The 27469-nt window shown below is 40.4% G+C and overlaps 1 protein-coding gene and 1 long non-coding RNA gene across 38 annotated transcripts in view; both read left to right on the top strand.

The window, feature by feature from the left end:
- MADD (MAP kinase activating death domain) overlaps positions 1–27469 on the top strand; it is an 86178-nt gene that overhangs the window by 40080 nt on the left and 18629 nt on the right. For 4 of the 37 annotated variants that reach the window (XM_079950490.1, XM_079950478.1, XM_079950457.1 and 1 more), the window contains 19 exons: positions 1251–1352; positions 3606–3665; positions 4109–4211; positions 5099–5285; positions 6893–7043; positions 8788–8994; positions 11054–11107; positions 16282–16382; positions 17147–17230; positions 17922–18080; positions 18560–18668; positions 19960–20022; positions 20434–20554; positions 21213–21318; positions 21715–21825; positions 23094–23201; positions 23288–23452; positions 24470–24542; positions 25988–26094. In XM_079950490.1, the coding sequence (XP_079806616.1) occupies positions 1251–1352; positions 3606–3665; positions 4109–4211; positions 5099–5285; positions 6893–7043; positions 8788–8994; positions 11054–11107; positions 16282–16382; positions 17147–17230; positions 17922–18080; positions 18560–18668; positions 19960–20022; positions 20434–20554; positions 21213–21318; positions 21715–21825; positions 23094–23201; positions 23288–23452; positions 24470–24542; positions 25988–26094 (2171 nt within the window). Of the gene's footprint in view, positions 1–1250; positions 1353–2230; positions 2270–3605; positions 3666–4108; positions 4212–5098; positions 5286–6892; positions 7044–8787; positions 8995–11053; positions 11108–16281; positions 16383–17146; positions 17231–17921; positions 18081–18559; positions 18669–19959; positions 20023–20433; positions 20555–21212; positions 21319–21714; positions 21826–23093; positions 23202–23287; positions 23453–24469; positions 24543–25987; positions 26095–27469 lie in introns of all 37 variants that reach the window. The other 33 variants (XM_079950459.1, XM_079950479.1, XM_079950467.1 and 30 more) reach the window with 20 other exon arrangements.
- Positions 12889–14721, top strand: LOC307202864. The gene is made up of 3 exons (XR_013833037.1): positions 12889–13937; positions 14516–14602; positions 14638–14721. It is a non-coding gene; the product is annotated as an uncharacterized lncRNA (long non-coding RNA).

Below are 27469 nucleotides of genomic sequence, written 5' to 3'. Positions count from 1 at the left end.
TTAAGAATGAGAGTGTGGAATGTAAATGATGGAATGTCAAGATTTTGAATTAAATACATTCATTTCATTGAATAAACGAAATGGAGAAGTAGAGGAACAGGATAAACAAGTAAAGTGTTTATTCTGCCTCCTCCTCCCCTTGTCTCACTTCAAAAATATCTTCATGAATCGTAGCAGAAGTAAGGAACTATTCCATTTCTCATAGAGAGAGAGAGCCTGCTGTTGAGGGCGAAACTACACATGATGCTAAATGTGGTAACATGCAGATTTTTGAAATTGAAACAGTATCAGGTGATGGGGGGCTACTAATTTTGGGGATCAAACCTCCTTCCTCCTCCTCAGACCTGTCAGTTGCTGGGACCCACATGTCCCAGCAAAGCTCACTGGGACTCATGCCCTGGTTCCACCCCTGTACCTGCCATCCTTTGCCTACCTGGTAGTGATGCTTCTATGGCCACAGCCTTCACCTGGAGCTCTTGCAAAGTGGTGGCGCCCGCCTTGAGGAATGCCCTTCCATCAGATGTCAAGGAAATAAACAACCATCTGACTTTTAGAAGGCAGCCCTGTCTAGGGAAGTTTTTAATGTTTGATGTTTTATCATGTTTTTAATATTCTGTTGGGAGCCGCCCAGAGTGGCTGGGGATGTTGTTGTTGTTTTCACAAGGGGAGGGGAGGCTGGCAGGCTGGCCCATCCCTTCCCTCTGGGTGTTTGTGGTGCCATACATAAGAGGAAGGAGGAGGCTACTAGCAACTTCCCCTGCCCTTCACTTGAAAGCTTACTTTATAGCCAAAAGTACATAGTGACCTGGAAGCCAAGTAGCTGCCCAACTTGTGGCCTGTTACAGGGCTGCTTCCACTATGAATATGCCCATGGAAAAGTGCAAGGAGGATGACAATGCTGGCTTCTGCAGTAGCAATGCCATTGGAAGACCCAAGTGATGACAGGCACTGGGAAGGGCTCAGTAAGTGCTGAAGGGGCCATGAAGGGCAGCCCGTCAGGCCTATCTTTTCTACTGTGGTCCTGATGAAATCCCTCTTCTGAAACTGGAATTTCTTGGGGTGGGGGAATTCCCCATTAGTGCCCACCAGCTGCTGCTACCTGCATGTTTAAAAACCTTTATGCTGCATTTAAGATCATGTCTAGTTTATCCCAGAGTGCAGAAAGCTGTTCAGATGTAAACTGCACAGTGAGTTTCTGAATGAGATAAGGGGATGATTAGATCATTTGATTTATTTTATTTTTGTTATAGGTAGCCTATACAAGAACCACAGCACAAGCTTTAGTCTGTCCAATTTAGCCCTTCCAACCAAAGCTGGGAGAGACAAAAACACTCCATTTCCTAGCCTGAAAGGTAATCACTTTTCCTTGCCTTTTACTGCTTTCAGAATCCCTTTGATTGCCAAGCAGTCACAGAATTACACCCAACCCTTAAAAAAATCATTTTGGGAAACCAGGCATTCTAGAATTAGGAATTCATTTTCGGTGATGCTTCAGATTTCTTAAGCAGAATTCTTTAAGTGACTATTAATTACACCTTTTAGTATGGAAGGGAGTATTATTTTTGGTCTGTCTTTATTTTAATGCACTGGCTGTATGAAATGCACTTTGGTGGAAAGAGATTTTGCATAAAGTGAATGCAAAGTCTTAATCCTCTGGACTGATTTAATTTCACAGACCCCACATGGAGGCTGCTGAAAAGCCCTTTCCGTGGCAACAGTCTATGTGGCAAGCATAGCCTTAGTGTGTTTGTGTGTGTTGCCTCAAATGTATACAGCTGCATATCACTGCTGTTGGCTCTCCTGGCACATGGACACTGTCAGCCCAGATAGAGACCAACCTGGCAAGGATCTTTTCAACTTTTCACCAGTTACTTTCATGGGAAAGGCTATCACGTTTAAATTGTCCCTTATCTAAAGGGCTAAAACTTACCTTAAGAGGAAAATTATTGAAAGCCGTTCATTTGGAGCAATAGGACTTAGCTAAGGTAGACTTCTTAAATCTGGAAAAATATGGAGTAGAATCTGTAGAAATTACTCCAGGTTATCTGTACTACAGTTGGTTTTAGTCATTAGTGTTGTTAAAGGAAAGATAATCTGTAATTTACCATTGTTTGATTTTGCATTGAATCTTTTTGGTTGCTCAGCTGGAAGAATGCTTTATTTTTAATAAGTTGCTTTTAATAAGTTGCTTTTATTTATTTCTTCCCCCTCTCCATTTTCATCGGTAAAGATTACTTTAATCTGGAAGTGGGAAGGGATGTGGATGAAGGTTGGTATGATGTTCGCTGACCTTTGACCTTTTAGTAATAAAGGCCAAAAGTTAGTTTTGTGTTGCTGCATTGGACTTTGCTTTGGATAAGAGTTAACATTTTCTTAGGGGTGTGTGTGTGTGTGTGTAGAAAAACCAGAAACCAACGCAGAAGGACTGTGAGTAGTTTGGTGAAGACTCTGCATGGTCTCTGGGGATATTTCCATTTGGTCATATTCCTATATTTGTTTGTGCAGAGATCTTCTGTTAGCTAAACCTATTATTGATAGCACACATTGGAAGAAAACAGTGATGGGTTTTTCCGTGTCTTTCCATGCTTTGTGTCTCATCTTCTGCAGTTTATTGTCATTTCTTGATGACTCTTGTTCCATGTGGCATCTCCAATTTTCTATAGGATAAAATTGTCAGTAATTTAGTCAGTTTCATATATAAAGAAAAAATTATAACCTGACTGACCTGACAGGTATCATACTAGTTGGGTGGTGGGGATAGCATGGTAGTAGATATTTAGGCGAGATGACCCTTGGGGGATCATTCCAACTCTACAATTTAATGATTTGTGTATGCCAGGTAAATATCAATTTTCTTAATGTTTGAATTCTTTGAGATACAAGACGGGTATGATATTTTTTCATTTCATTCATTACCATTGTTTCATTACCCTTTTCAACTATTCATTAATGTTTAGTTTTATTTACCTTCATGTTCTGAAGGGAGATAAGCTTTATTTTTTGCAGTTCCTGTGAAATAAAAGATGACATTAATAATTCCTAAAATAGAAGCATTATTCCTGAATTGAATGGGGTTCAGAGTAACTTTTGAGCCTTCAAGTGACCTTAAATCAGGTTAGGACACATCTACACTAGAAATGAGAGCTTGTGATTTTGTGTTTCGAAGCCATTAGGGTTGGGAAATTTGTTTCAAAATGTGCTTCTACAGAGATGATTGTTTTGAGTCTCTCTACCATACCGAATGAGCACAGCTAATGCTCACAAGGCATACAAGGGCAGTGCTAATCCCAGTGCTATTATTACAGATCCAAGGACCAAATCAAGAACAAGCACCATTACAGGTGGCCTGATAGAACAGGGAATGTAGGAATCCTCCCCTGCTACACTGGCTAGTTAATACCTCTTCCTTAAGTTTTCCTTCCACTTTTAGTTTATTCCTATTTAGCCATGGGGAAAGCTTTTATCTGGACCACCCCAGTGTAGATGTTCCCCAACATTAATCCAGGGCTGTTTTTGAAAGAGAGAGGATTAATCAAGTAACTAATCAAATATAAAAATGGTGGTGATTTTGCAGTGCACTACTAATTGTTTATTTTGTGTCCCAGTATTTGGGCTAAATACTATAATGGAGATTATTACTGAAGCTGGGCCAGTAAGCAATGAAGGTGGGTTCCTTGCATTATGAACTGTGCATGACATACCAACTCCCAGCAAGCATTCTTGTGCCTGTCTTTTGGGCAATTTTTCCACTGGAAGCCAGTATCATGTGATTTCTACTAGTCACACTCCAGTAACACATTGCTTTTCCATATGTTGCCTAATCAGAAGATGGTTCTTGTGGCAGAAATGCATGCAGAGCAGCCAAACTCCTGCCTTTCATCTTCTGCTCTTGTTACCATCTTCTCTTTTGTCTCTGTCTCATTCCCATTACTGTTTTCTGCCGATGTATGATGCAATAATACAAAATATGCTGCTGCTTTTCCAAGTTTCTTTGTATGTCCGTTTAATTAAGTGTTAGCTGACTTTTGTGTGTCTCATTGGTATTGTTCTTGGACTTGGGCATCCTTTTCAGTAACTGTTTTCTTGTTCTGCTTCCTCTCTTATTCAGGAAATAGACGAGCACTTGTGGATCAAAAGTCTTCTGTTATAAAGCACAGCCCGACAGTGAAAAGGGAGTCTCCTTCACCACAGGGACGAAGCAGTAATTCCAGGTAAAAGCATCTGCTTAGAGTTGCTGTACAATGCAAAATGAGCTTTATATGGCATGCCCTGGGCATGTCTGCTCAGAGTATAAGAAGATCTGGTGATGCTTGTAAAAAGAAAAATTAAAGAAGGTGACCTACCTTTTATCTTTGAATCTTACGGTAATGGGTTACACAATTGATCAGTTCATGCAAGTTGCCTCCACTTAGTTTTGGCTGTTTCTGTCCCAGTAGATCTTGCACCACATCCAACCCTATTCCAGTATATCTTGTGACTCTTGAAAGCTGCTTTTTAGGGAGGGTAGGAGGGACAATATGTTGAGGCCAGACTAGGAAACCCACTTTCACAAAATGTCTTCTGTTTGCACAAATAAGAAACAGCCAAATGCAGAAATAAAAGGAGGTATTAATGGTTAGACATATTACTGAGAAAAGTATAGGGATTGTAATTCATAACAAATGGAACACATCAACAGTGTGATGCTAGGTTTCAAGAGTCTAGTTTAGATGGGCAGCAGGAAACTTTGGCACAAAATGATAGTTAAAGGCTGTTTCTGCTTTGCTGAGCCACAGATCTAGGTACAGCCCCATCTCTTCCTTTCTGCAGTGGCATTCCACATGGCAGAAAGGGCTGGGGAAATGTGATAGCCACAATTCTTACCCCAGCCTAGTTATTCCAGCTGCTCGACTTGAGTCAGTGATAGAGATATATAGCAGGATCTGATGCAGGTTGCATCAAGGATACCTAGCATATTATGGTTAGAGTTGAAGTCAGCTTGGCTAAATACAGATAGATTTATGTTGTGGCAGTATCCTCCTATTGTAAAGTGTAATATACCTATGGAAGTGTCCTGGAGGGTTATGCCCCCTATTGCTTGTGTATCCATATAATATAGTGAGAACCAGCAGTTCTTGAAAGAGGTGGTGCACAATGTCCTAGATGGACAAGGAGTTGGTTGGTTTCACATGAAGAGAGTCCGCCGTCTCCTGGAGAGTGAGCAGCTCCGTGTCTTTGTATTAAGCAAGCTTAATCGCACCATCCAATCGGAGGAAGATGCACGGCAGGATGTTGTCCAGGATGTGGTCAGTTCTCTGTTCCTCTTTTCTTTTAAATGGTTTTATTTTGTCTTTCTGCTGCAGTGCTCACAGTAAAACCATTACTAATAAATCATAGATTACAAAACAACAATAAGTTAAAAACCCAGTACTTAGAGACCCAGTTAGATGAATGGTTATCTAGAATAAACATACCTTCATCACCTCCTAAAAGGCAAGCATGCTGCAATGGGAAAGGTGCATCCCCCTAAGCAAGCTGTTTCTAAATCTAGGTGTCACAATAGAGAAACCTATTTCTCTCGTGCCTGTACAAAGGATGGGAAGGGAACGTGGAGAGGGCCTGTGAAGTGCAGCAGAGTTCCTGGGTTCACATGGGAAGAAGTAATTCTGAAACAAACTTGTTACCATGTCATATAGGGCTTTAGAGCAAGGCAGAGAATTGAGCCAGGAAACCAATTGATAATCAGTGCAGTTGATGAAAGACCAGGGTGATATCATTCTCATCTCCCTTAATGGGAGTGAGTATACTGCCTCATTGGGATCAGGAAATGCAGACAAGAGGTAGAGCTTAGTGTCATCTGGATACTGATGATACCCAGCCAAAAGCTCAGGGTGACTTCAACCAGACATGTTAAGCAGCATGGAGGACAAGATGGGCCTTTGAAGCCCTCCATAAGCCAAAGGTCATGGGGCCGAGTAGTAGACCTTCTGAGACCCTTGTGAGGTGGGGTGGTGGTGATGAGGGAGACCAGAGCCACTACAGAGCTGTGCCTCCCAACTCCATCCTTTCTCAGTGGCCCAGATGGGTGCCACGGCTGACAATACTAAAAGCTGCTGAGAGATCTAGGCGAATCAACAGGGTCAGATGCCTCATACCCATCTTTTGGTACAGATCATCTACCAAAGTGACCAAGGCCATTTTTGTTCCAAATATCAGGTCAGAAACCAGATTAGAAAGGATCCTAACAATCAGAAGGGTATCCAACCAAACAGTTCTACTAGCACAAGCACTTTTGGCTGTGTAATGGAACTTCCTCTCTCTTCTCCCCATGCACCTGTGTGACCCCTAGATCTGCTGTGGAGAGTTGAGGGAAACCAAGAAGACCTAGAACTGATTACACTGAAGTAACTTACTGAAAAAAGGCAAATTAAAAACAGGATGAAAGCTACTGAGATCAGTGGGATTGAGTGAGATTGAGTAATGGATTTTCTAGAGAGGCTTCACAACAATTTGCTTAAGTGCTGTCAGAACCTCCCCCTACTTGAAAAAGCATTTGCGCAGATTTAGTTAACAGAGGTAATTCTATAAAGATAATTTCTCTTTTAGGTACAGGATTAGCTCTGTAGTAGAGTGCATGTTTGTATGCAAAAGGTCCCAGGTTCAGTCTCTGGTATCTTGAGGTGTGGTGTCTGAAACATTGGTACATGCATAGAGAATACTAAGCTAGAGGAACTATTGGCCTGACTTGGTACAAAGCAGCTTCCTGTGGTCCTAAGCTGAAGGAGGCATAGTTAAGCTACAGAAAATAAATTAGAATGCAAGGGAATTATGGCTTACTTCAGTGGAAGTTAATGAGCTGAAACAGGTTCCTAATAAATGACGCATCCTCACCCTTATGAATGTTCCATTGTAGGAGATCAGTCGCAAGGTTTACAAAGGGATGTTGGATTTGCTGAAATGTACTGTGTCAAGCCTTGAGCAGTCATATGCAAATGCTGGACTTGGGGGAATGGCAAGTGTCTTTGGTCTGCTGGAAATAGCTCATACTCACTACTATAACAAAGGTAAGAAAATGGGATAAACTAATGAAATATATAAAATAAATGAATGTAAATCTGTGAAATGCCCAACTTGTTGTACAGCTGAGCTAGTCTGACTTTCTGGCACAACAAATAATCACATTTATTTTATCACAGCTTTAGGTTTTGAGTAATTATTGGAATAAGTATTTTGAATTGCATCTATAATTCATGGAGTTTCATGGAGAAAATGATTAATGTATTTTCAGTCAACTCCAGTACAGAATGCCGTTACTTTGTTTTCATTGGCACGCCCAAATGTTTGTCTGAATTAATTTCATTTCAGCAGTTCAGCCATGAGAAGAAATGCAAATATTTAGCTGCTTAAGGAAAAGGCACATGCCCCAATAGCACTTATTTATTAAGCACAGTCGGGATGATACAGTTGTATGTAAGGGCCATGGTGTGTATATAAATGACAGGTGTGGGGAACCATTGGCCCTCCAGATATTGCTGAACTACAGCTCCCTTCAGTACATTACAGTTGTACTCTTGAACTCAGAGACATTGAATAGTAATTTGTAAGATGGCATATATATCTCCAAGATTGATTTGAGACTGTACATATATTCTTTGAGTCTGTATTATTTTGTGTTATATTATCCTTTGCATTGAGATATTTAGTGTATAATATACTTTCATTTTGCATACAGACCTTGTGCTTGATAAGAACTACAGCTCCCATCATCACTGACCAGGCTTGCTGGGAGTTCTAATTCAGCAACATATGGAAGGCCAGCCATTCCCTGCTCCTGTTACCCAGCGTCTTGCCTTATCAAGCTTATAATGGCGGGGGGGGGGGGGGGAGAGAGAGGAAACATTATATACAGGGAGCTTCTGGCACCCATTCAAATTTTACTGGAGGTTGAGAAATTTAAAAGAGTACATCCTTGTTGGTGGAGTGTGGGAGGTGAGAGGGTTGCAAAGAGCAGTATGCAGTATTATCTAAATCTAGTATCCATGTTGTACCCCAGCACAACTGGTTTTTCTTTACATTTTGAAACTTGCCATGAGAACTAGAAAGACAAAGAGCTGGAATTATTAATAATTATTAGTAAGGTAAAGATAAAGGACCCCTAGACAGTTAAGTCCAGTCAAAGGCAACTATGGGGTGCGGTGCTTCAGGCCGTGGGAGTTGGCATTTGTCCACAGACAGCTTTCTGGGCCATGTGGCCAGCATCACTAAACCGCTTCTGGCACAACGGAACACCGTGATGGAAACCAGAGCGCATGGAAACGCCGTTTACCTTCCCACAGCAGCGATACCTATTTATCTACTTGCACTGGTATGCTTTCAAACTGCTAGGTTGGCAGAAGCTGGGACAGAGCAAAGGGATTCCCTTATGAGATGTAGTTTGATATTGCCCAGTATTAAATTTGTTTAAATCCATAACATAGTACTACTTACTGGATCTTAGACTTTCCTGCAGAAAGTCTTCTGAAGCAAATTTCAGCCAGTCAATCTTGTGTGAGAAATGTACTTTGAGGTACTGGGTATGAAGCCTTCAGACCCTGTGTTTTGAGCACTGCTTTTGAACATTGATTTTGAGATCTAAATGCGAGAGCTGTTTTTTCATTATCTGTAAACAAATGATTAACGCCATCTGAACCATCTTTTTCTTCTGTACTCTTCTCCCATTTTTTTTCTTAATCCTTCCATTTTTACCATTGCTGGTATGTGTTTTTCTTTTTTTGGCTGCTGATTTCTCTCTCCTCCTTTCTTTTAAAGAGCCAGAAAAAAGAAAACGAAGCCCAACAGATGGAGCAATCACTCCGGTTGGCAAGGACCCTATGTTAGCCACAAGGGTTGAACCGAAACCCAAGGTGCAACTGCCAGTACCCCAGCTCATGCCAAGGGCCCCAAGCCCTGCAGGGAAAGGGCCGAGGGAGTTTGACACAAGGAGTCTAAAGGAGGAAAATTTTGTAGCTTCTATTGGTGTGTATTTATGTGTATATGGAATGCAGGAAAGTGTGCACTGCATTAGAATCTGATTGCATCTTTCCCATTGAAACATTTGCCTTATCATTGCTGCAGTAATGTGCTTCACTCTCACTCGGACTGCAAAGACTATTCATATATGCTCTTCTCACAGCTTGGAGAAATATTGGCTAAGCATTTCTGGTGTTTTATGCTTTTTGGAATTTTATGGCCAGGCTAGTGGAGATAGCCATATGATGCTGGCATAGGGAACTTTAATCATTGTTCACATAGTCTTACAGGCAGAATAGTCTGGTCTGTAATGGAAACAGTTTCTTGGGAGTGTGTGCACCAGGGACTAGTTGCCACAAAAACAAATTACTATTGAGAGGAAAATGGCCCAGTACTATGCCATTGATTTCTGGGGATCTGCTCCCAAGTACAAGTGTGCAGGATTGCAGCTTTGGACTTCATGTTCATTCATCTTCAATTCTAGCCCTTGTGCTGTGGGTGTTTCTGTATAATGTATAATCTTATATTTTCCACCAAAGCAAAACCTACAAGAACAAATATAATACTTTTTGCTACGTTCACTCACCATCCAAAGGACAGAAGGAAATAAAGTTTTGAGGGTTTCTAGCAGACAATGCCACGCATATGTAGAAAAAAAGAGCCTACCCAGTCTCAAGAGATTGTGCAAAGACAACTATATAATTGCAAACATATTTGTCAGATGGGTTTCTGAAGCATGACTCCCCTCCCATAGTTTGAGATGAATTCCCTGTGATGGATACAGTAACCTTCTGTACCAATGTGCATAGGGAGCAAGCAGAATTGTGATGGATGGGGAAAGAAGGGCAGCCATGGTGCGTATACCTTTAATAAAGAATAGCACCAGGGAATGGAGGGAGCCTCCAGAAATCTCATTTTCAGTTTGAATGTGCTTATCGCTGTTTGTTTATTTGGTGTTGTTCCATCAAATAAAGCATGGGGAAATTGATTAGGTTTTCTGGATGAATTATAATTAGCTGTCTTTCTCCTACTGCAGACAAATCCTGAATTGCTCTGAAGTGTTCTGAGCCTGTTTCCTCTCCCATTTCTATCTGTGCTTTCCCATACCCTGTTTCCATAGCAGAAGAAACTTTCTGCACTTACCTTTCTCTGCTCTTGTAAGAGCTGAGTTTGCTTCTTACTTTGTAGCATTCCCAGCTTCTTCCTTCCTATAATTTATTATATATACCCCGCCCATCCGGCTGGGCTTTCCCAGCCACTCTGGGTGGCTTCCAACAAAATATTAAAATACAGTAATGCATTTCCAACTTGAATTTCCATTAAGCTTATTATGATTCTGCCACTGGCCCATTGGGCCAGCATCTGGAATTATCTGAAGTTTTCTGCCACAGGGATGAAAATTTAGGGTATCATTTGAACAGAATGGTGTGTATTTCTTTTTTAGATCCCCTCCCCATTTTTTGCTATTCTTTTTGCCCTGATGAAAATGATTTGGAGTCTGATATAGTTAACATACATAAAGCTAGAAGAAGCCCAGTGGTTATTACAGGCATATTCAGACCCAAACTAATTGTTTTTTTACATAGTTTTTTTTAGTGTTTATAGAAATAGTTTTTCTTATCCCTTATTACACTTTGAATTGAAATATATTTGGTGGTTTGGGGCGCATTGATACATAAAATACATACTGTATTCTTTGTGTAACCCACTGATAAGAAACTTTAAATGTTGGACATAAAGAACCTGACACTGTCTCTTTTTAATCTGTCATTTCTGTGAAGGCAAATGAGATCAGGTAGGTGAGTCTCACTTAGCTGTTCTACTCAGCCAGTTAATTATATATAGGTATTAATTTTGAAATCTTGTGAATGAAGGCGATGGAAGTCTCTACCCTGTTCTGACTGAAGATGTGATTAATTATTCACATGCCAGTTATCATTAATTTCTGCTTTGGTACTGCAGGATTGGGTGGCTTATTTTTTATTTTTGTTTTCCATTTCCGCCTCTGATCAGCATCTGACATTTTTTCTGTCTTTCTCTCCTGCTTACATTGCATCTTGAGTAGAATTGTGGAACAAGCACAACGAACTGTCAAAGCAAAAAGCTTTGGAAAAACTGAGTAAGAATATGATAAAAGGACAGAAACTTGACACTCCTCCAAGCCTCCCCATAACTGCCAACTCTCTAAGCCTTTGATTGAACACCCATGCCACATGAGCCATAGGGCAGACAAAGGAGGTCATTATTTCTTAAAGAAATCTAGTGTTGGGGTTCACTGAATAGCCCTTTTTGTATCAGGAGAGGAGAGGGGAAAAATACAGTCTCTTCCAGCCAAGTTTCAAATCCTTCCTTACCACTGAATTATAAGTTAAATTTTGGACAGTCTTTCCCCCATGAAATTGTAATCCCACTTTGGTGGTAAACCAACGTTTTCTGCAATATGTGCATCATGGAGTGTTCTGTGTAAAGATATGTTTGTCCTGAATTCTTAACCAATAGCAGATATAAAATGTAAAGTTCAAGTCCAATGTGAAAGGTCCACAATTATTGTTTGATGATTAATTATTTTGTATGAGGTTGGGAGTAACCTTGGGGATTAATATGAAGAATGGTGGTTGACTGGAAATGGAATGTGAAGTTCTCCATCCACAGAGATGATGTATTGTTTTCTAGGTTGTTGTTCTTTGATTCCCGCCCTTGGGACAAAAGAGTGGAATGTCCAGCTAAGCCCCACTTCAACATTCTGCTTTTGTTGTTGTTGTCAAATGCATAAAACTGATAGTGCTTAATAATGCACATAGTTAGAATAACAGAGTCATAGAATTGTAGACTTGGAAGTGACCCTAAGGATCATCTGTTCCCACCCCTGCAGTGAAGGAATCTCAGCTAAAGCATGCATGAGAGATGGCCATCCAGCCACTGGTTAAAAACCTCCAACAAGAGAGACCACTACATTGTTGAACACCTCTTAGTGCTGGAAAGTTCTTCCTGATGTTTAGTTGGAATCTTCTTTCTTCTAACTTGAACCCATTGGTTCAGGTTCTACTCTCCAGAGCAGGCATAAACAAGCTTGCTCCAGCTTCTGTGTGACAGTCCTTTAAATATTTGAAGATGGCTATTATATCTTCTCTCAGTCTTCTCTTTTCAAGGCTAAACATACTCAACTCCCTCAACAGTTCCTCATAAGCTTTGATTTCCAGACCCTTGATCATCTTGGTCACCCTCCTCTGCACACATTTCAGCTTGTCAATATTCTTCTCAAATTTTCTTACATTCTTAAATTGCAACTTCTTAAATTTACAAACTGTATCTTCACTATACGGTGTGTGATTTTTAAAAATATATTGATATATCTATCTGATTCCTTTTCAGTAGCACCTGAATAAAGTAGAAAGTGATAGTAGATTGCTCCCTGCAGTTTCAGGTGAAAATAGGCTATTGGGGAAGGGTTGAAACTCTCCCACCAGCCTTCCCATGTTCCTTCTCCTCCACTTCAAAGTGCCTACAGGCTCTTTGTAAAGAAGGAGAGGCAGTTGAATTTCTGCAGTGTAACATACAGTTTATCCTAACTCTAGTGTAACATATAGTTTATCCTATAATATGCCACTTACTGAATATTTGAAAAAAATATTGCTGACATAACTATGGAAGCAACATTGTATAGTATTTCTATCTGTTTCTACTATACAGTGATACCTCGGGTTAAGAACTTATGTATACAGTCATACCTTGGGTTACAGACGCTTCAGGTTGCTCATTTTTGGGTTGCGCAGCACACCGAACCCAGAAGTACTGGAATGGGTTACTTCCGGGTTTCGGCGCATGCGCAGAAGCGCTAAATCACACTTTGTGCAGAAGCGCCGAATCACGATCCGCACATTCGCAGACGCGGCATTGCGGGTTGCGAACGTGCCTCCCGCATGGATCCCGTTCGCAACCCAAGTGTCCACTGTAGTAGCTTATTTTATAGCATCTATAGAAATCTTATTTTATAATTCTTTAGAGAACACACAGAATACACAAAAAGGAGTATCACTACTTAAATACTGTGAATTAAAGTTTGTTGGGTTGTATAGAGAAGATATTAATTCACATTATAGAAGTATGTAACCAAGACACCTGTTTACTTCATAAAGTAAGCTGGCCAGATTTAGTCATTGCTGGTCCTAGGTTCTTTTAAAGAATACTCCTTTTAAAAGACAGGCTAGTGGGGAAACTTTCAAGGATGTTTTTATTATGCCATATCCCATCTTATAAGTAATAGACAATTATTCTAATAGACTGGGGATCTCTGAAGTCTGTGCCCATGTTTTTTGAGAACTTCCGTATTTAGGTGGAGACGTTACTTCCATACTTAACTGAAGAAGTAGAAGAGACTTGGAGAAGCCTTTGCCTCATTCTGATAGCAGAATGTTTTAAAACTAGACTCTGTAAAAGTGACCCTTCCTCAGCAAAATTACCTTTAATTGGGCCAGTGATTGCTGAGAAGTCAAATAATTTAATTGTGTTATTTGAATGCTGTGCGGTGTAATCCAATGCATATCAACTCAGGCATTAGTCTCATAGGGGTTACTTTCAGACAAATGTGTATAGAATGGAACTTTAACTCCCCTTGATTTCTGTGAAATTTAAGTGTTCCCTGTTCTCTGGAAGATGGTCCTTATGCCCTTTTAGTCACTTAATCTTTGAAATGTAGTCATTCAAGTCAAATATAACTTTGTGTAGGGTTTTTTATTTAAAGAAATAGCTATTTCCCATCTTTATGGACTTTTGACTTAGACTGACCAAGTATTAAAGGTTTGTTTTCCCCCCTCCTCACTTAACTAACTCTCTCTGTTGTGCGATCAATTAGCTGAAATACAAAGGAATTTCTGAGTATGATTGACAAAGGTATATTTTTGGCTAATCCATACAGATAAGTCATCTTGAAGGAATTGCCTTCTCTGTATGTATAACTTTGTTTGTGGTTCGAGGACCCGACCCCCGCGAAGTAAAATGAAGACACAGGGACACGTGATATAAGGTTAATGGGCTAGAAAAGGCCACAACTTTATTGATTACAGCAATGAAAAGGTATTGGCTTAGGCATTGGATCGCGAAACAAGTGGGTTTATTCACCAGGGGTTCATCACCTGTTGATGCTAATCCAACTATAGGCTCACCCCTGATGTCACCGAGGGTCGTGCCATGGCCTCCCGCCAAGCAGGCATCGGACAGAATACACGACCGCCAGATTCCTTTAACGGAATACACCTAAACATTGAAGGCATAGGCGATGGCCACACCTAGCACTTCGATACACCACAGCACATTATTCCAATGCCCAGGACGACAAAGAGAAATGAGGCCGGGGGGGAGGCTGGCACTGCAGCATAAAGGCTGCTGGACACGCCCCCCCATGGCACCTGGTTGGACAGCCACCGGGGGGGGCGTGAGTGCCAGCCAGGTGAGCTGGAGGCAGGGGGCAACGCCCCCTGCTAGGAGCGGTGCTCGGGCTCCCGTCCACAACCACTCCCCTCTCTTTCAGGGAGGAGAGTCTTTCCAGCAGTGCCTTGAATCGTGAATATTCATTCACAGTGCTTAACTGTGAATAACAGTCAGTGTTATGTACTGAGTACTCAGTACATAACAGTCAGTCATAACCTTTAGTATGATTAAAAATCCACAGTTAAATTATGTGCTTATTAAATTGATAGGAATAATATGTAAATTAACCAGTTAGTGTTTTCATAACACCTTTTTAAATCATGCTTTTGACTGATTAAAGGTATTTTTTTTAAAAAGAATCTGTTGCTAATGTACCTTAGTTGTGAACAGAATCTGAAAACAAGTCCAATGAATTTCATGATTCCACTTTCTATTTACTTCTAGCATCATAGTTAGAGGCATCTAAGTACTAACATAGTCTGGAAATGTATGTTAAAGTCAGGTTTATAAACAAATGCCAGTTGATTTTTGGAATGTACACAATATAATACCCTCTCTTTAAATATACTCCATAGCTAGTATATACAACCTTTGGGATAAGCTGCCCATCTTTTTGACAATTCTACCTTCATGAATAATATGGTCATCTCAAAAATGCACACCAATAGTCTTTTTCACCCGCACCATATATATATAATTTTTCTTTCTCTCTTGCACATTGTTTCACTTTTTCTGATGTTGGCAGTATCTAGTGATAGACATCATACATCCCACTTGCACTCCTAACTCTTAGTTCATCATATTTAGTGGTATGTAAGGTATTGCTGTATTGTGTACATAGAGTTGCCACACATCATTATTTGTACACATCCTAGATCTGCAATAAAATAAAATAAAATCCTCCAGCTGCTGGTCATGTGTCCCTGTTAAGGAACGGTTGGCAGATATGGCTATGGCAGAAGGGTTGTATTCAGTCTCTTCTCCCTTCGAGCTCTTAATGGTGACCTGTGTAGTCTGCAGTGTATTCTTCTCCTGCCTCCTTATTTCCATTGCACACAGCTTCCAAACCCTTCTCAATTCTGTCTCTCCTTTCATCCATTTTCTTTCTGTCTTTCATCTCATCACGGGAGGGTAAAAAAACATTAAGCTGCATGATCATGGCATAAATCCCTTTTCTTGATGGATAGGGTGGGATGATGAATGCATGTCTTCGTAGCAGCTGAAACTCACTGCTTCACCTTTGTTGTTACAAACTCTGGAGAGCCATGTAATACATCCCTACAATGACTGTATAATATTGCTATTTTGCCCCAAAATGTCCCATTTGAAGCTCTCATTTCTGGTATGCAGATGATTATTGCTGACTGTTTGGATGGTAACACCATGAGTCACTTGGTGAACATGTGAAAAATAATAACTTCGGCTGTAGATGGTAGCATATTAGATTAAGTACCAAGTGTCCAGCAATAAGATCTGCCCCTCTCCAAAAAGCAAACAGCAACAAAAGCAATCTTGTATCTGTGACATAAGGAAGTGGCTTTCCAGAGTCATGTGTCGACCGTTTGGCATGCCTTGTATTAACTGGAATCTGTCTGGTGCCTGCTTTGTCTCTTTTCCCCTTTTCCTTTCTCCAATGGGTGACTGTTTAAGGCAGTTGGTCTGCTTCTCAGGTGCATTTATGTATTGGACAGAATGGTGGCTGCAACCAGCCAGGCTATATTTCTGGTTGATGCTATTTCAAGAGTACAGGAGAAGATCCTCTGGTTCCCCCCCTTGGTAATTCTCATGCACCAAAGCGATCATTTGCCTTCTGGTTCTTTCATTTTCTTGTTCACAGTAATGAAATATCACTTTCCCTCTCTTTAGGGTCAGAAGGTAAAAAACACTCTCATGATCTGGGGGAGACAGATGAGAAGAAATCCCAGATCAGTGCAGATAGTGGGTTGAGCTTAACTTCCAGCTCTCATGTGAGTGTCTTGAATATTTTATTTATTATTTGAGAAATGCCTCAAGGAGATTGACATGGGGGTAGAATAGTGAGAATTCATTGTGCCCTTGTCCAAAGATTCTGGTTTTCATTGGGGGGGGGTGTTTACTCACTTTGGGGAAGCATTGATAATTACCGTATTTTTCGCCCTATAGGACGCACTTTTTCCCCTCCCAAAATGAAGGGGAAATGTGTGTGCATCCTATGGGGTGAATGCAGGCTTCAGGAAGCTATCCGCTAGCTGTGGGAGACGCAGCTCTCCCACGGCTAGCGGAGAGCTTGCCGGCACCCAGAAGCTTGGGGCGCGCTGAGCTCAGCACGCCCCAAGCTTCGGGCTTCGTGCAGCGCTCCGCTAGCCGTGGGAGAGCCGCGTGGCTTCGCGCAGCTCTCCCACGGCTTGCGGATAGTAGCCTGTTCTGGGGGCTGGGGTCAGGGGAAGCTCGGGCTTCCCCTGCCCCAGCCCCGCACCTGGGGGGTAAATATATTTTTTTTCTTTATTTCCCCCCCCAAAAAAAAAACTAGGTGCGTCCTATGGGCCGGTGCGTCCTATGGGGCGAAAAATACGGTATGTGAAAGCAACACATGTTCCAGTGTTGTTGATTCTGGGAAGCTAGAAACATGAGGCATGAGATTTTCAGTTCCTTAGTAGTCTGGGCCCAAATAAAATGTGTGGTCCAAGTCTCCAAGCAGAAATAGTAATGACTAATGTGCATTATTTTTCTTCTTCTTTGTTCATGATTTCAGAAGAGTGATTTGGATTCTGTGGCAAGTGTGGGACCTGCTGTTATGATCCGAAGCACCAGCCAAGACTCTGAAGTTAGCACAGTGGTAGGGCATGGCTGAAGTGGAATGTTTGTGCTTTATTTTAGTGGTGTTTTTCAGGCTTGATTATTTGCATGCACTTTCTTACTCAACACCTGTGTAAATTGCAAGCGCCGAGTGCATCTCTAGGGCACACACTCTCCATCCTTCTCCAGTTTTACATTTAATCATGTCCCCCAATTGTACATAAAATGCTCTGGTAGGTATGGGGCTCCTATCCACTGGTCTGTTTTATTTGTGTTTATATTGTTAAATTGTGACATTTGTTTTTGGAAAATAGTTGTTGTAAATTAATGATTGTGGCAATGTCTACAGTTATCTTAAATTGTCCTGTTGGGCCAAAGAATAGACATTTATTAATGTTCTTTTTCTCTAAAAAAAATCTGACTCTGACTTAATTTAAAAGTTGAGGCCCAGCCTTTTATTTTTAATGACTGAAGCTCTAAAAAAGAAAAAAAGCATTAAAACATTAAACAGTGCCCTGCAAATAGTCACTTTGCATTCTAAAGTATACTGTGCTGGGTCCCAATGTAACACGAGTTAGCAGAAACCTGCCCCTTTACTTTTGGTTGGGATGCAGGAATTATTGAGATTTAGCTTTCTCTGGAATGGCACTCTGAATAAATCTTTGTCTCCACAGTAACTACTCATATTGAATAAAGGACTGACCATTTAAACAGTTTGTTTTCCTCTTCAGGTGAGCAACAGCTCTGGGGAGACGTTAGGAGCAGATAGTGATTTGAGCAGCAATGCTGGTGATGGCCTTGGTGGAGAAAGCGGTGGAAATCTGACAGGATCACGAGGCACCGTGTCAGACAGTGAGATTGAGACAAATTCAGCAACTAGCACCATCTTTGTAAGAACATGCTTTGGTTTTGCTTAGGAATTATTGTAGTGATGGTGGGTAGTGTAAAAGACCTATTTAGTTTATGGAAAGCGATCACATTAGAAATGGTCCATCCTTAGTGAAGAAGTACCAGCAATTCTGAGCCAGCATATATATTCCAGGGTGCGCATGCACTGCAAACTCAATTATATATGTGGGAAGCACACTGACCTTGTAAGTGTAAATTGGCTTAGAGTGATAGACCTCTTAAAGACCTTTGGAAATCATAATGGCCTCAAATGTCATATCATGACAATGAAGTATCTTTGAACTGAGTTGAATTTGAGAGGTGGCTTAAGCTTTTTCTGCTGTCCACTTTTTACCTTCTGAATTATCTTTCTGTTTACAAGGAATATATATTGCTTGCAGAATAATCTTGGTAGTCAAATACATAATATAGAGCAATAGAACATGCCTGATTAAACTGGCATTTATTTATTTTTTTAAAGGGTAAATCTCATAGCTTGAAGCAGACCATGAAAGACAATAAATGCAGCAGTCCTGGGAGAGCACCAGAAGATGCAAGCCTACGAGTTTATCTCTATGAGGGTCTTCTGGGTACGTGTTGACATTTATTTTGTTTGAAGCAAATTTGTTCAAAGCATAGGCATTTTAGTGAAATAGCATTTAACATGCTGATCTTCTTCGTAGTATTTTCTAAACAAAAAGAAATTAAAAGAACAACAATCTGATCTATTGAAGTTAAACCTCCATACATGAGTTTTGAATTCTCTAACATACCATAGACAAATTATCGGCTAAAAACTCATGGTTTTCTTCAAAACATTTTATAAGAAGTGCTTGTCATTAGTATACCATTTTTTCTGTGTATAAGACACACCCATGTATAAGACGACCCCTATTTTTTTGAACCCCAAATTAAGAAAAAACCCCTCTAAAATAGAAGTGAAAATCCAGACATTTGGTAGTGGCAGTGGAAAGTTGTTGATTTGTGGGGGGTGCAATCGCCCTCAAAGTTTCCAGCATGAGGTACATGTAGTTCATGGTGGTTCTGTCCCGATCCTTCGTTGCCCAGTTGATAAAAGGTTACAGCTCGGGAGCAGGGAAGAAGGAGCTCCCTATGCTTCTATGCTGTGTGGCAGGAATTTCTCCCTCCTGCCACCTGCTTAGCTGTTAAGAGATTATAGCTCAGCAGCAAAGAAAATGTGGTCAAGGATGGGGGTGGGGTTCAGGCCAGAAGGCTGCATTGGAAGGCCCTGTGGGCTGCATACAATCAGTGGGCTACAGATTTATCATATTAGGTAAAGGTAAAGGGACCCCTAACCATTAGGTCCAATCGTGGTCGACTCTGGGGTTGCGGTGCTCATCTCGCTTTATTGGCTGAGGGAGCTGGCATACAGCTTCCGGGTCATGTGGTCAGCATGACTAAGCTGCTTCTGGCGAACCAGAGCAGCGCACGGAAACGCCTTTTACCTTCCCGCCGGAGCGGTACCTATTTATCTACTTGCACTTTGACGTGCTTTTGAACTGCTAGGTTGGCAGGAGCACAGACCGAGCAATGGGAGCTCACCCCATCACGGGGATTCGAACCGTCGACCTTCTGATCGGCAAGTCCTAGGCTCTGTGGTTTAACATGCTGTCAAATCAAGTGTATATTTAAAATGGTATCCTGAGCAGGGAAGTTGTTTCATAACGCAGTATGCTAAAGATCAAGTTATACTGATGTATTAGAAGAGGCATGGCCTTCGACCACAATTGCAATATGTAGCATATTTTTCACTGCACTTTTTCTCCTGAGTCTCATTATTCCAGAAAGGTTGCTCAGTCTTGTTATATGTCTCATTTCTCCTCTTTGCTGCCATGTTGCTGCTTGCTTGGAACTATAAAGGGAGGGATAAAGGATCTGTCTGGGACCAATTAGAGGATGCTGCCATGGAAACCTTCTCTATGAGTAATAATTCTTCTTTTTGCTTTTCTGTGTGTATTAAAAAGATTTCTCACATGTATTCCTATACCCTCCACTGTTCTTTTCTTGTTCCTGCATTCTTCATTTGGTGAATACTGATAGAGGAAAACAATAACACAGAATGCAATAAAGTTGGTGCACTGCTTTAGGCAAGGTAGCAAGATGGGACCATAAATGTTTGCAATATATACAGTGAGTTAGGACAGGGGACCTTGCATCTCCTGGCTTGTTGTGATCTCAGTTGTGTTTTTAACAGAACTGATTTTGCTGTGGTGGTACTATGATGATGGTGGTGGTGTTGATTACTTGGCACATCTTGTGGTGAAAAAGGTTTTATCCTGTTTTTTCCTTGCAAAATTATTGGTCTTCTGGATTAATTTATTCTCTGCTATCTAGGCAAAGAGCGATCAACCCTGTGGGACCACATGCAGTTCTGGGAAGATGCTTACCTGGATGCTGTGATGTTGGAAAGAGAAGGAATGGGAATGGATCAGGGGCCTCAAGAGATGATTGACAGGTAAATTACAAATTCTCTGCAATTTTTCTCTCGCTCTGCATTATGTAGTTTAATAACTTCCTGGGAATTCAGGATGTGATTTTATTCTGAGTAAATTTGTTGAAATAAATAATTACTTTATATTAATTTATGTACTGTATACTGCTTAGAATTTTTTTTTATTAAGCAGATTACAATTTTTTCTAACTTAAAAAAAAAACATTTACGACTTTGTTCCAAATTTAATTTTCTTTATACACAAAGTCTGTCTTTTGAAATATTTATTTATTTATTTATTTATTTATTTATTTATTTATTTATTTAAATTTGTATGCCACCCTTCATCCGTACTATGGGTGGATATCAACATAAAATGCAATATAAAAATGCAAAATACATGATAAAAGTGAGAACAAAAACCACAAACCAATAAAAAACCCTCCCACCACCTTGGACCTCCCTGAACCTTTGCTTGTCTTTTAATGTTGGGCCTATAAAAGGAAATGTAACTTAAGGCTAAGTTTAATTTCTGGTCATCTGGTACTGAGTCTGTGGAGAGATTTAATTTCGTTAAAAAAGATAAAAGAAGGAAGAGGATGCAGGGCATTTTGCATCTTTCTTTGCAGTTAGTGGCTAAAAGTCCACCAGAGACTCAAGTACATGTGTGTTCCTTTTATAGGTATTTGTCTCTAGGAGAACATGACCGGAAGCGTTTAGAAGATGATGAAGACCGCTTATTGGCTACGCTGCTTCACAATATGATAGCCTACATGCTTATGTTGAAGGTGCCATTTTTTCATATTTTAATTTAATTTTTGCACATTTTTGTGAGACTTGTGGTAGGGTGTGGGGGAAATATGGGTGTCCTGTGGCCAAAATTTTTTAACTCCCCTATGCAAGAGCAAACCCATATTAAGTGCAGAAATAAGGAAATGTCATACTTTGTTTTTGCTTTGTTTTTAGGTCAATGGGATGTATATGAGCACTTCTTTCTTCCCAGTTACTTGATTTCTGCAGTTACTTGTTATTACACAGTGTCTTCTCTTGTTTGACCTGTTTCTATGGTAGTTTAAACTTTTTGGAACACAGCAAATGAGTTCTTGACCATGTACTTAAATATAAATATATATGCAAGTGCCTAGGGAGATGTCAGTAACCAAATGCTGTATTTTGCTGTGTAGGTGTCCAAGAATGATATTAGGAAGAAAGTGCGCCGTTTGATGGGAAAATCTCACATTGGCCTAGTGCATAGTCAAGAAATAAATGAAATACTCGACAAAATTGCCAATATAGTAAGTCTTTGACTACCTCTGTATCTATATCTCTGTTCCTTCGATAGGAGAGGAGGATTATCTTTCACTGCAGTTCAGATGGCAGTGTTGATTTCTACAAATATGAAAAGAGTTATGTTCCTCTTCTATAATGTATTTCATAAATTGTGTACAAGATTAAAATACTGCAGATAGAAATATTCTGATATCTTGCCTTCTGCATGTACTTTTTATGGCAAGGGCTAGTGGGACCCAGATCTTTGGATGGTATAGATTTACTCAGCAATACCTTGCTTGACAGAGAATCGGACTCCTCACCTGTTTTATTCAAGACAGTAGACATAGAGGTCAGATCTTTCTGAACTTTTTATAGTGTTGCTCTCAGGAGCTGTAGAAGGAAATTCTTGCTACAAGCTGCCTTCTCACTCTGTTGCCTGGGCTGGGGTCTGCCAGTTTCCTACTGGACTGGAGGCACTAACTGCTGCTTCCTAAACTCCTCCTTAGTAGCTGAATGGGTAAGCAGCTTCTCTAGGCTTAATCTCTTGTTGTTTTGTTACAAGCCTGGGTAAGGAACTGAACCAGCTGCTTCTGGGAAAAAACAGCTCTTTTTATTGCTGTAGTTGCTGGCTGCTTCTCCAAGGTGGGTGTCTGTGGGGTTTTTTGAAGATGCTATATCCTGAGATTCAGTGAGAACCCTCAGAACAGCTGTAGGGGAGAGGGGGGAATCATTCCACTTGGCAAGCTTCAATGCTTGTGCAGACAGAACAATAGGAAGAGCACAGCACTGAATTCCATCTTTACTTCTCTAATAGTGCTACTAAAAGAGAAATTAGTTGATGGGTTTCCCATGTTCTTTTTGCTTGCTGTGCCTCCCCCACCATACACATGTTTTTAGAAAGCATAGTTGTTGCATGTGCATGTTACATCAGTGTGTAGATACACTGTGTTAAGTGTATGCTATAAAAACATAATTGGGTGCAAGCTAGCCAGATTCTCCTCTGACTCTGAAAACTTTGGGTGCAGAGTTATAGACAACTCCCCATTTGCACAGGGGTCTTGTTCTGGGTCATTGTGCACATCGGTGGAGCATGTACAAACTCATAAACCTGCCCCATTCCCCCTCCTTACAGGGCTGAAAACTGCTCCCTTGTACTGAAAAAATACTTGGTGCTTTTCAGTGTTTTAATCCAATTTTACTTTTGTACAGGAGATGGGTGAGATCTGACTTGCTGAAGCTGAAGTAAAGATTAAAGTGGAAGGTTTTTAATAGGATTTTCCCTTCTATTTAGAATGGCAGGGAGCTCCAAATCCGACCCAGTGGCAGCAGACATATCAAGAAGCAAACATTTGTTGTACATGCTGGCACAGACACAACAGGGGATATCTTCTTCATGGAGGTAGAGACCAGGTTAAAAGTTAACAAAATGATTGCTGTTAATTGGATTGTATGGCGATTCCTCTCTAATAATATATACGTCTCCAGGTATGCGATGATTGCATTGTGCTGAGGAGTAACATTGGCACGGTGTATGAACGCTGGTGGTATGAGAAGCTCATCAACATGACATACTGTCCCAAAACAAAAGTGCTTTGTCTCTGGAGGAGGAATGGCCAGGAGACACAATTGAATAAGTTCTACACCAAAAAGGTACATTTTCTACAGTGTTCTGTTTACAGTGACTTAGTATTTTACTGGACCATTTATGTTTCATCTGTCTTTGAATCTGCTGCATAGTTTTGATGCTGAGATGATCAGCAGCTGACATACAATGCAAGAAGCTTTTCTTAAGTGGTGTCACCAGATACTGTTTCCATGGTTTGCGTTGCACCACTCTCCACCCATAACAGCAATTTTAAGCATAGTTTCCAGTGGAGAGATGTGGGTAGAACGTTGCTATTGAAATGCTCACATCCTAATCTTGGGTTTATGATGGGATAGATGCATCTTGGATCTGGAGACCAATGTAACATTTTTGCCTGTAACATGACGAAGCTACAGTGCATTGTTTTAATAAAATAACACATTTGGATAGCATTCATTTACACACATATAGAGAATTTCAGACTCCGCTGATGCAAATTGTTTGTAAGGGAAACAGTTATGACATGAGATTCTATGACTAAAGAAAGATGGGATATAAATTTAATAAAATAAAGAAAAAATAGAGCTATATATGTGGACCAAACACCACTGTTTGTTTATAAAAATACTTATAAGAGAATCTCATATAAATCTCATATAAGAGATCAGTTCAAGAAAAATTACAAATGCAAAAAGCATAAAATGCCATTAAAACAGAATAATCATAAAAATGTCTTGCCTTTAAAGTTCCCCATCCTTTCATCCCAAACATATTTCAAAATAATGACGCATTTTGAAATAACCATATTTTATTATTTTTAGCAAATATTTAAAAAGTATGGTCTAAAATACTACTATTATTTCCTGTGCATTGTACCCCAACTTTCCTTCAAGAAGTTGAGCTGCTTGGAGGAAATGTGGCAGATAATTAATATGTACTTAGAAATGTTTGTTTGTATGCTTTATTATTCTTTGCGCTATTACGTTCTCGCCACTGTATTAGCTCTACGTTTTATGAATCTCCATTATGTATCTGCAGAAAACATATTTATTTATTTATTTATTTATTTTAATCCGTTGTAGTGCCGGGAATTATATTATTGTGTAAAAGACAGTATGGAGCGAGCAGCGGCAAGACAACAAAGCACAAAACCTGGTAAGAAAGAGCCTTAACGGCCATAGATGAGCTTTGGCAAGTGCCACAACTTTCTAAAAGAGTTTTTGGGTGTGTGTTGTCCTTTATATTAAAGGGTCTGAAAATACTGCCCCTCCTTTTCACTCTGGAAATGCTGATGCCAGAAAGGAATTTGACTTTCCTTCAAGGAATTGCCAGGGGAGAAATAAACATTATTTATTTCCCCTGATATTGCTGTAATAATGGGATACTGAGCTTAGCAGCCAGATGACTAGGACATGGTTGCTCTTGAATCTTCTCTTCCACCAAGCCCCACAAATGTCCTAAAGACCCAAAATCTCCCAGCACCTCCAAGATACACACCTGATCCTTTGCAGAAGTCTTAAGCTCCACTAGCAAAATTGTACACAGCTACACATTTAGACATTTGCAGAATTTTTTAAAAAATCCATATATGTTCAACAACTCGTAAGTGTGTAGGTAGCCTATGAGGAAATGAAGGAAATGTCACTTATTTCCTGCTCACAGAGCCTTTCTCCTGCTCAGAAAGATTGCCAAAATGATTCTGCAGACTAAAACCACTCCCAGTTGTAAGTGTAATATTAGCACATCATTTGTCCTCACTGAAAATAACAGTGCAAGTGTCAGCAAGATTGTTGCCCATCAGGCCAGAACAAAACAGTACAAAGTTGCAGGAACATCAACAGATTGGCCCTTGTGTTGTGAGGCTTGTGAGTCAGTGAGACATAGCAGGGGTCAGCAAACTTTTTCAGTAGGGGCTGGTCCACTGTCCCTCAGATCTTTTGGGGGGCCAGACTATATTTTGGGGGAAAAAATGAATGAATTCCTATGCTCCACAAATAACCAGAGATGCATTTTATATAAAAGCACACATTCTACTCATGTAAAAACTCCAGGCAGGCCCCACAAATAACCCAGAGATGCATTTTATATAAAAGCACACATTCTACTCATGTAAAAACTTCAGGCAGGCCCCACAAATAACCCAGAGATGCATTTTACATTAAAGGGCACATTCTACTCATGTAAAAACACACTGATTCCCGGACCGTCCGCAGGCTGGATTTAGAAGGCGATTGGGCTGGATACGGCCCCCAGGCTTTAGTTTGCCTACCCATGCTTTATAGTAACATAATGAAATGCTAGGCTACTGCTTAGGGCTAGAGCTCTTTGGTTATCCTTCATAAGAATTTAACAGGCATAAATGACAAAACATATCATGATCTCTAAAGCACCAGTCTTTGCAGACATCTAGTTAGCATCTCTATATTGCTTATTGTTTTCCATGCTATAGAAATCAGATGTGCTATGGCACCGTTTTGAGGAATGGGTTTGCTTCTTTGATCCTCCTCTAAATGCAGTGTCCTATGTTTTTCTGTGTACGTAAATCACTTTGTATCGGGAAGCATTTTCCTCCTTTTTTCTGTTTTCCTTTTACATTGCAGGCCCTGAACTGGGTGGGGAATTCCCAGTGCAGGATATGAAAACTGGTGAAGGGGGGCTTCTCCAAGTCACACTGGAAGGGATTAACCTGAAATTCATGCACAGTCAGGTAGGAAAGAACCCTTGAACAAGAGTATTTGAGCATGGAGCTTCTTAAAGTGCACCAATAAATGTGTTTCCTCTTCCCTTGGGGAGGTGAAGGAGAAAGACAATTATTTTCCTCCACAGTTAAGAGAATCTCAATGTTAGTATTCAAATTATGTAGTATCTGTCTCCGAATGAAATATTAACTCTATATACTAGTACGCAGAATTCACAAATTACCAACAAAAATAATGGCCCTAACCCAAATAATTCTTTAAATGAGCTTTAGTTTTTCTGCAACCAGGATATGGGGTTGTTCATTCAGTCTTCTTAATGATGCTATAGATGTATTTTGTTCTTTCAAACTGAAGAAAAAAATGCAATTCAGGTGATGGTGAGGTTCGCTTACATTGGATTTCCAAAACAATTTCCAACAATATTTAGTCTTGGAACACTGAGGTATATTGTATGGACGTAGCAAAAAACACTGGTTTTTTTATTTTAAAAAATAACTGTCCAGCCTTATAGAACAATTTGCTCACCATTTAACTTGGGTGAATTCATGGCTATTGTTTTATGGAAAAATGAACTAAAATTGGCATTAGCAAACTTTTTTTAAAAAAGTAAGGTAGCCTGCATCACATGTAATTCATCTGCAGCGGCGCTAGGTATATGGGGTGCAAGGGGCTCCAGCCCCCTAATATTTAGGGGAAAGGTGCTGTGCCCCCCCAATATTGAGAGGGCTGCCACTGGCCAGCCTCTGCCCAGGAGCCGGGTAGGGGCTGGGACGAGCAAGCGCAAAGATCGCCGCCCTCCATGAGTCCTGCCCCTGCCCGTTGTACACCAGGTGGTGTCACATGACGCGTCACGTGGCTGCACCCCCTAAATGGGTGGGGCAGGGCAGTGTGGTTGAAAGCGGAGGCTGTTCAATAAATCAGAGAGAAACAATTTTTCTCATAAAGATACAGATGTAATTATTTATTCCCCATTTGAATCTGTCATTATCTCTAGGTATAGAGGAAACACAAACGGATTTGTGTGCCACTCTGTTCTTTTCTCTGGATGTGTTTTCTTTTTTGCTTCTCTTGATCATTGTTTTTCTTTTGCTTGGTGTTCATGTTTGTTTTGCATATGCTGTGGAATCAATTTTAGGGTTGGGTTTGTGTGTGTGTGTGTGAGAGAGAGAGAGAGAGAGAGAGAGAGAGAAATGGGGAGAGAGTTAAATTTGTCAGTCAGTCTTTTGTGCAGTGTTCTGTTGTTGTTTTTCTAAGTTTTTTTCTAAGTTCTGTTGGTGTCCCTAGGAGCCCTAGGCTGAGATTCAGCGAAGCTGTTCACATATGCTGGGGAGAAATATACATACAGGTGGAAGTTTTTTTTTTTTTAAACTTTCCAGTATGGCC

The sequence above is a fragment of the Podarcis cretensis genome (assembly GCF_951804945.1).
Source record: "Podarcis cretensis genome assembly, chromosome: 1".
Classification (NCBI taxonomy): Eukaryota; Metazoa; Chordata; class Lepidosauria; order Squamata; family Lacertidae; genus Podarcis; species Podarcis cretensis.
The sequence above is the reverse complement of the archived record's forward strand: the minus strand, read 5'-3'. Positions and strand labels throughout refer to the sequence as shown.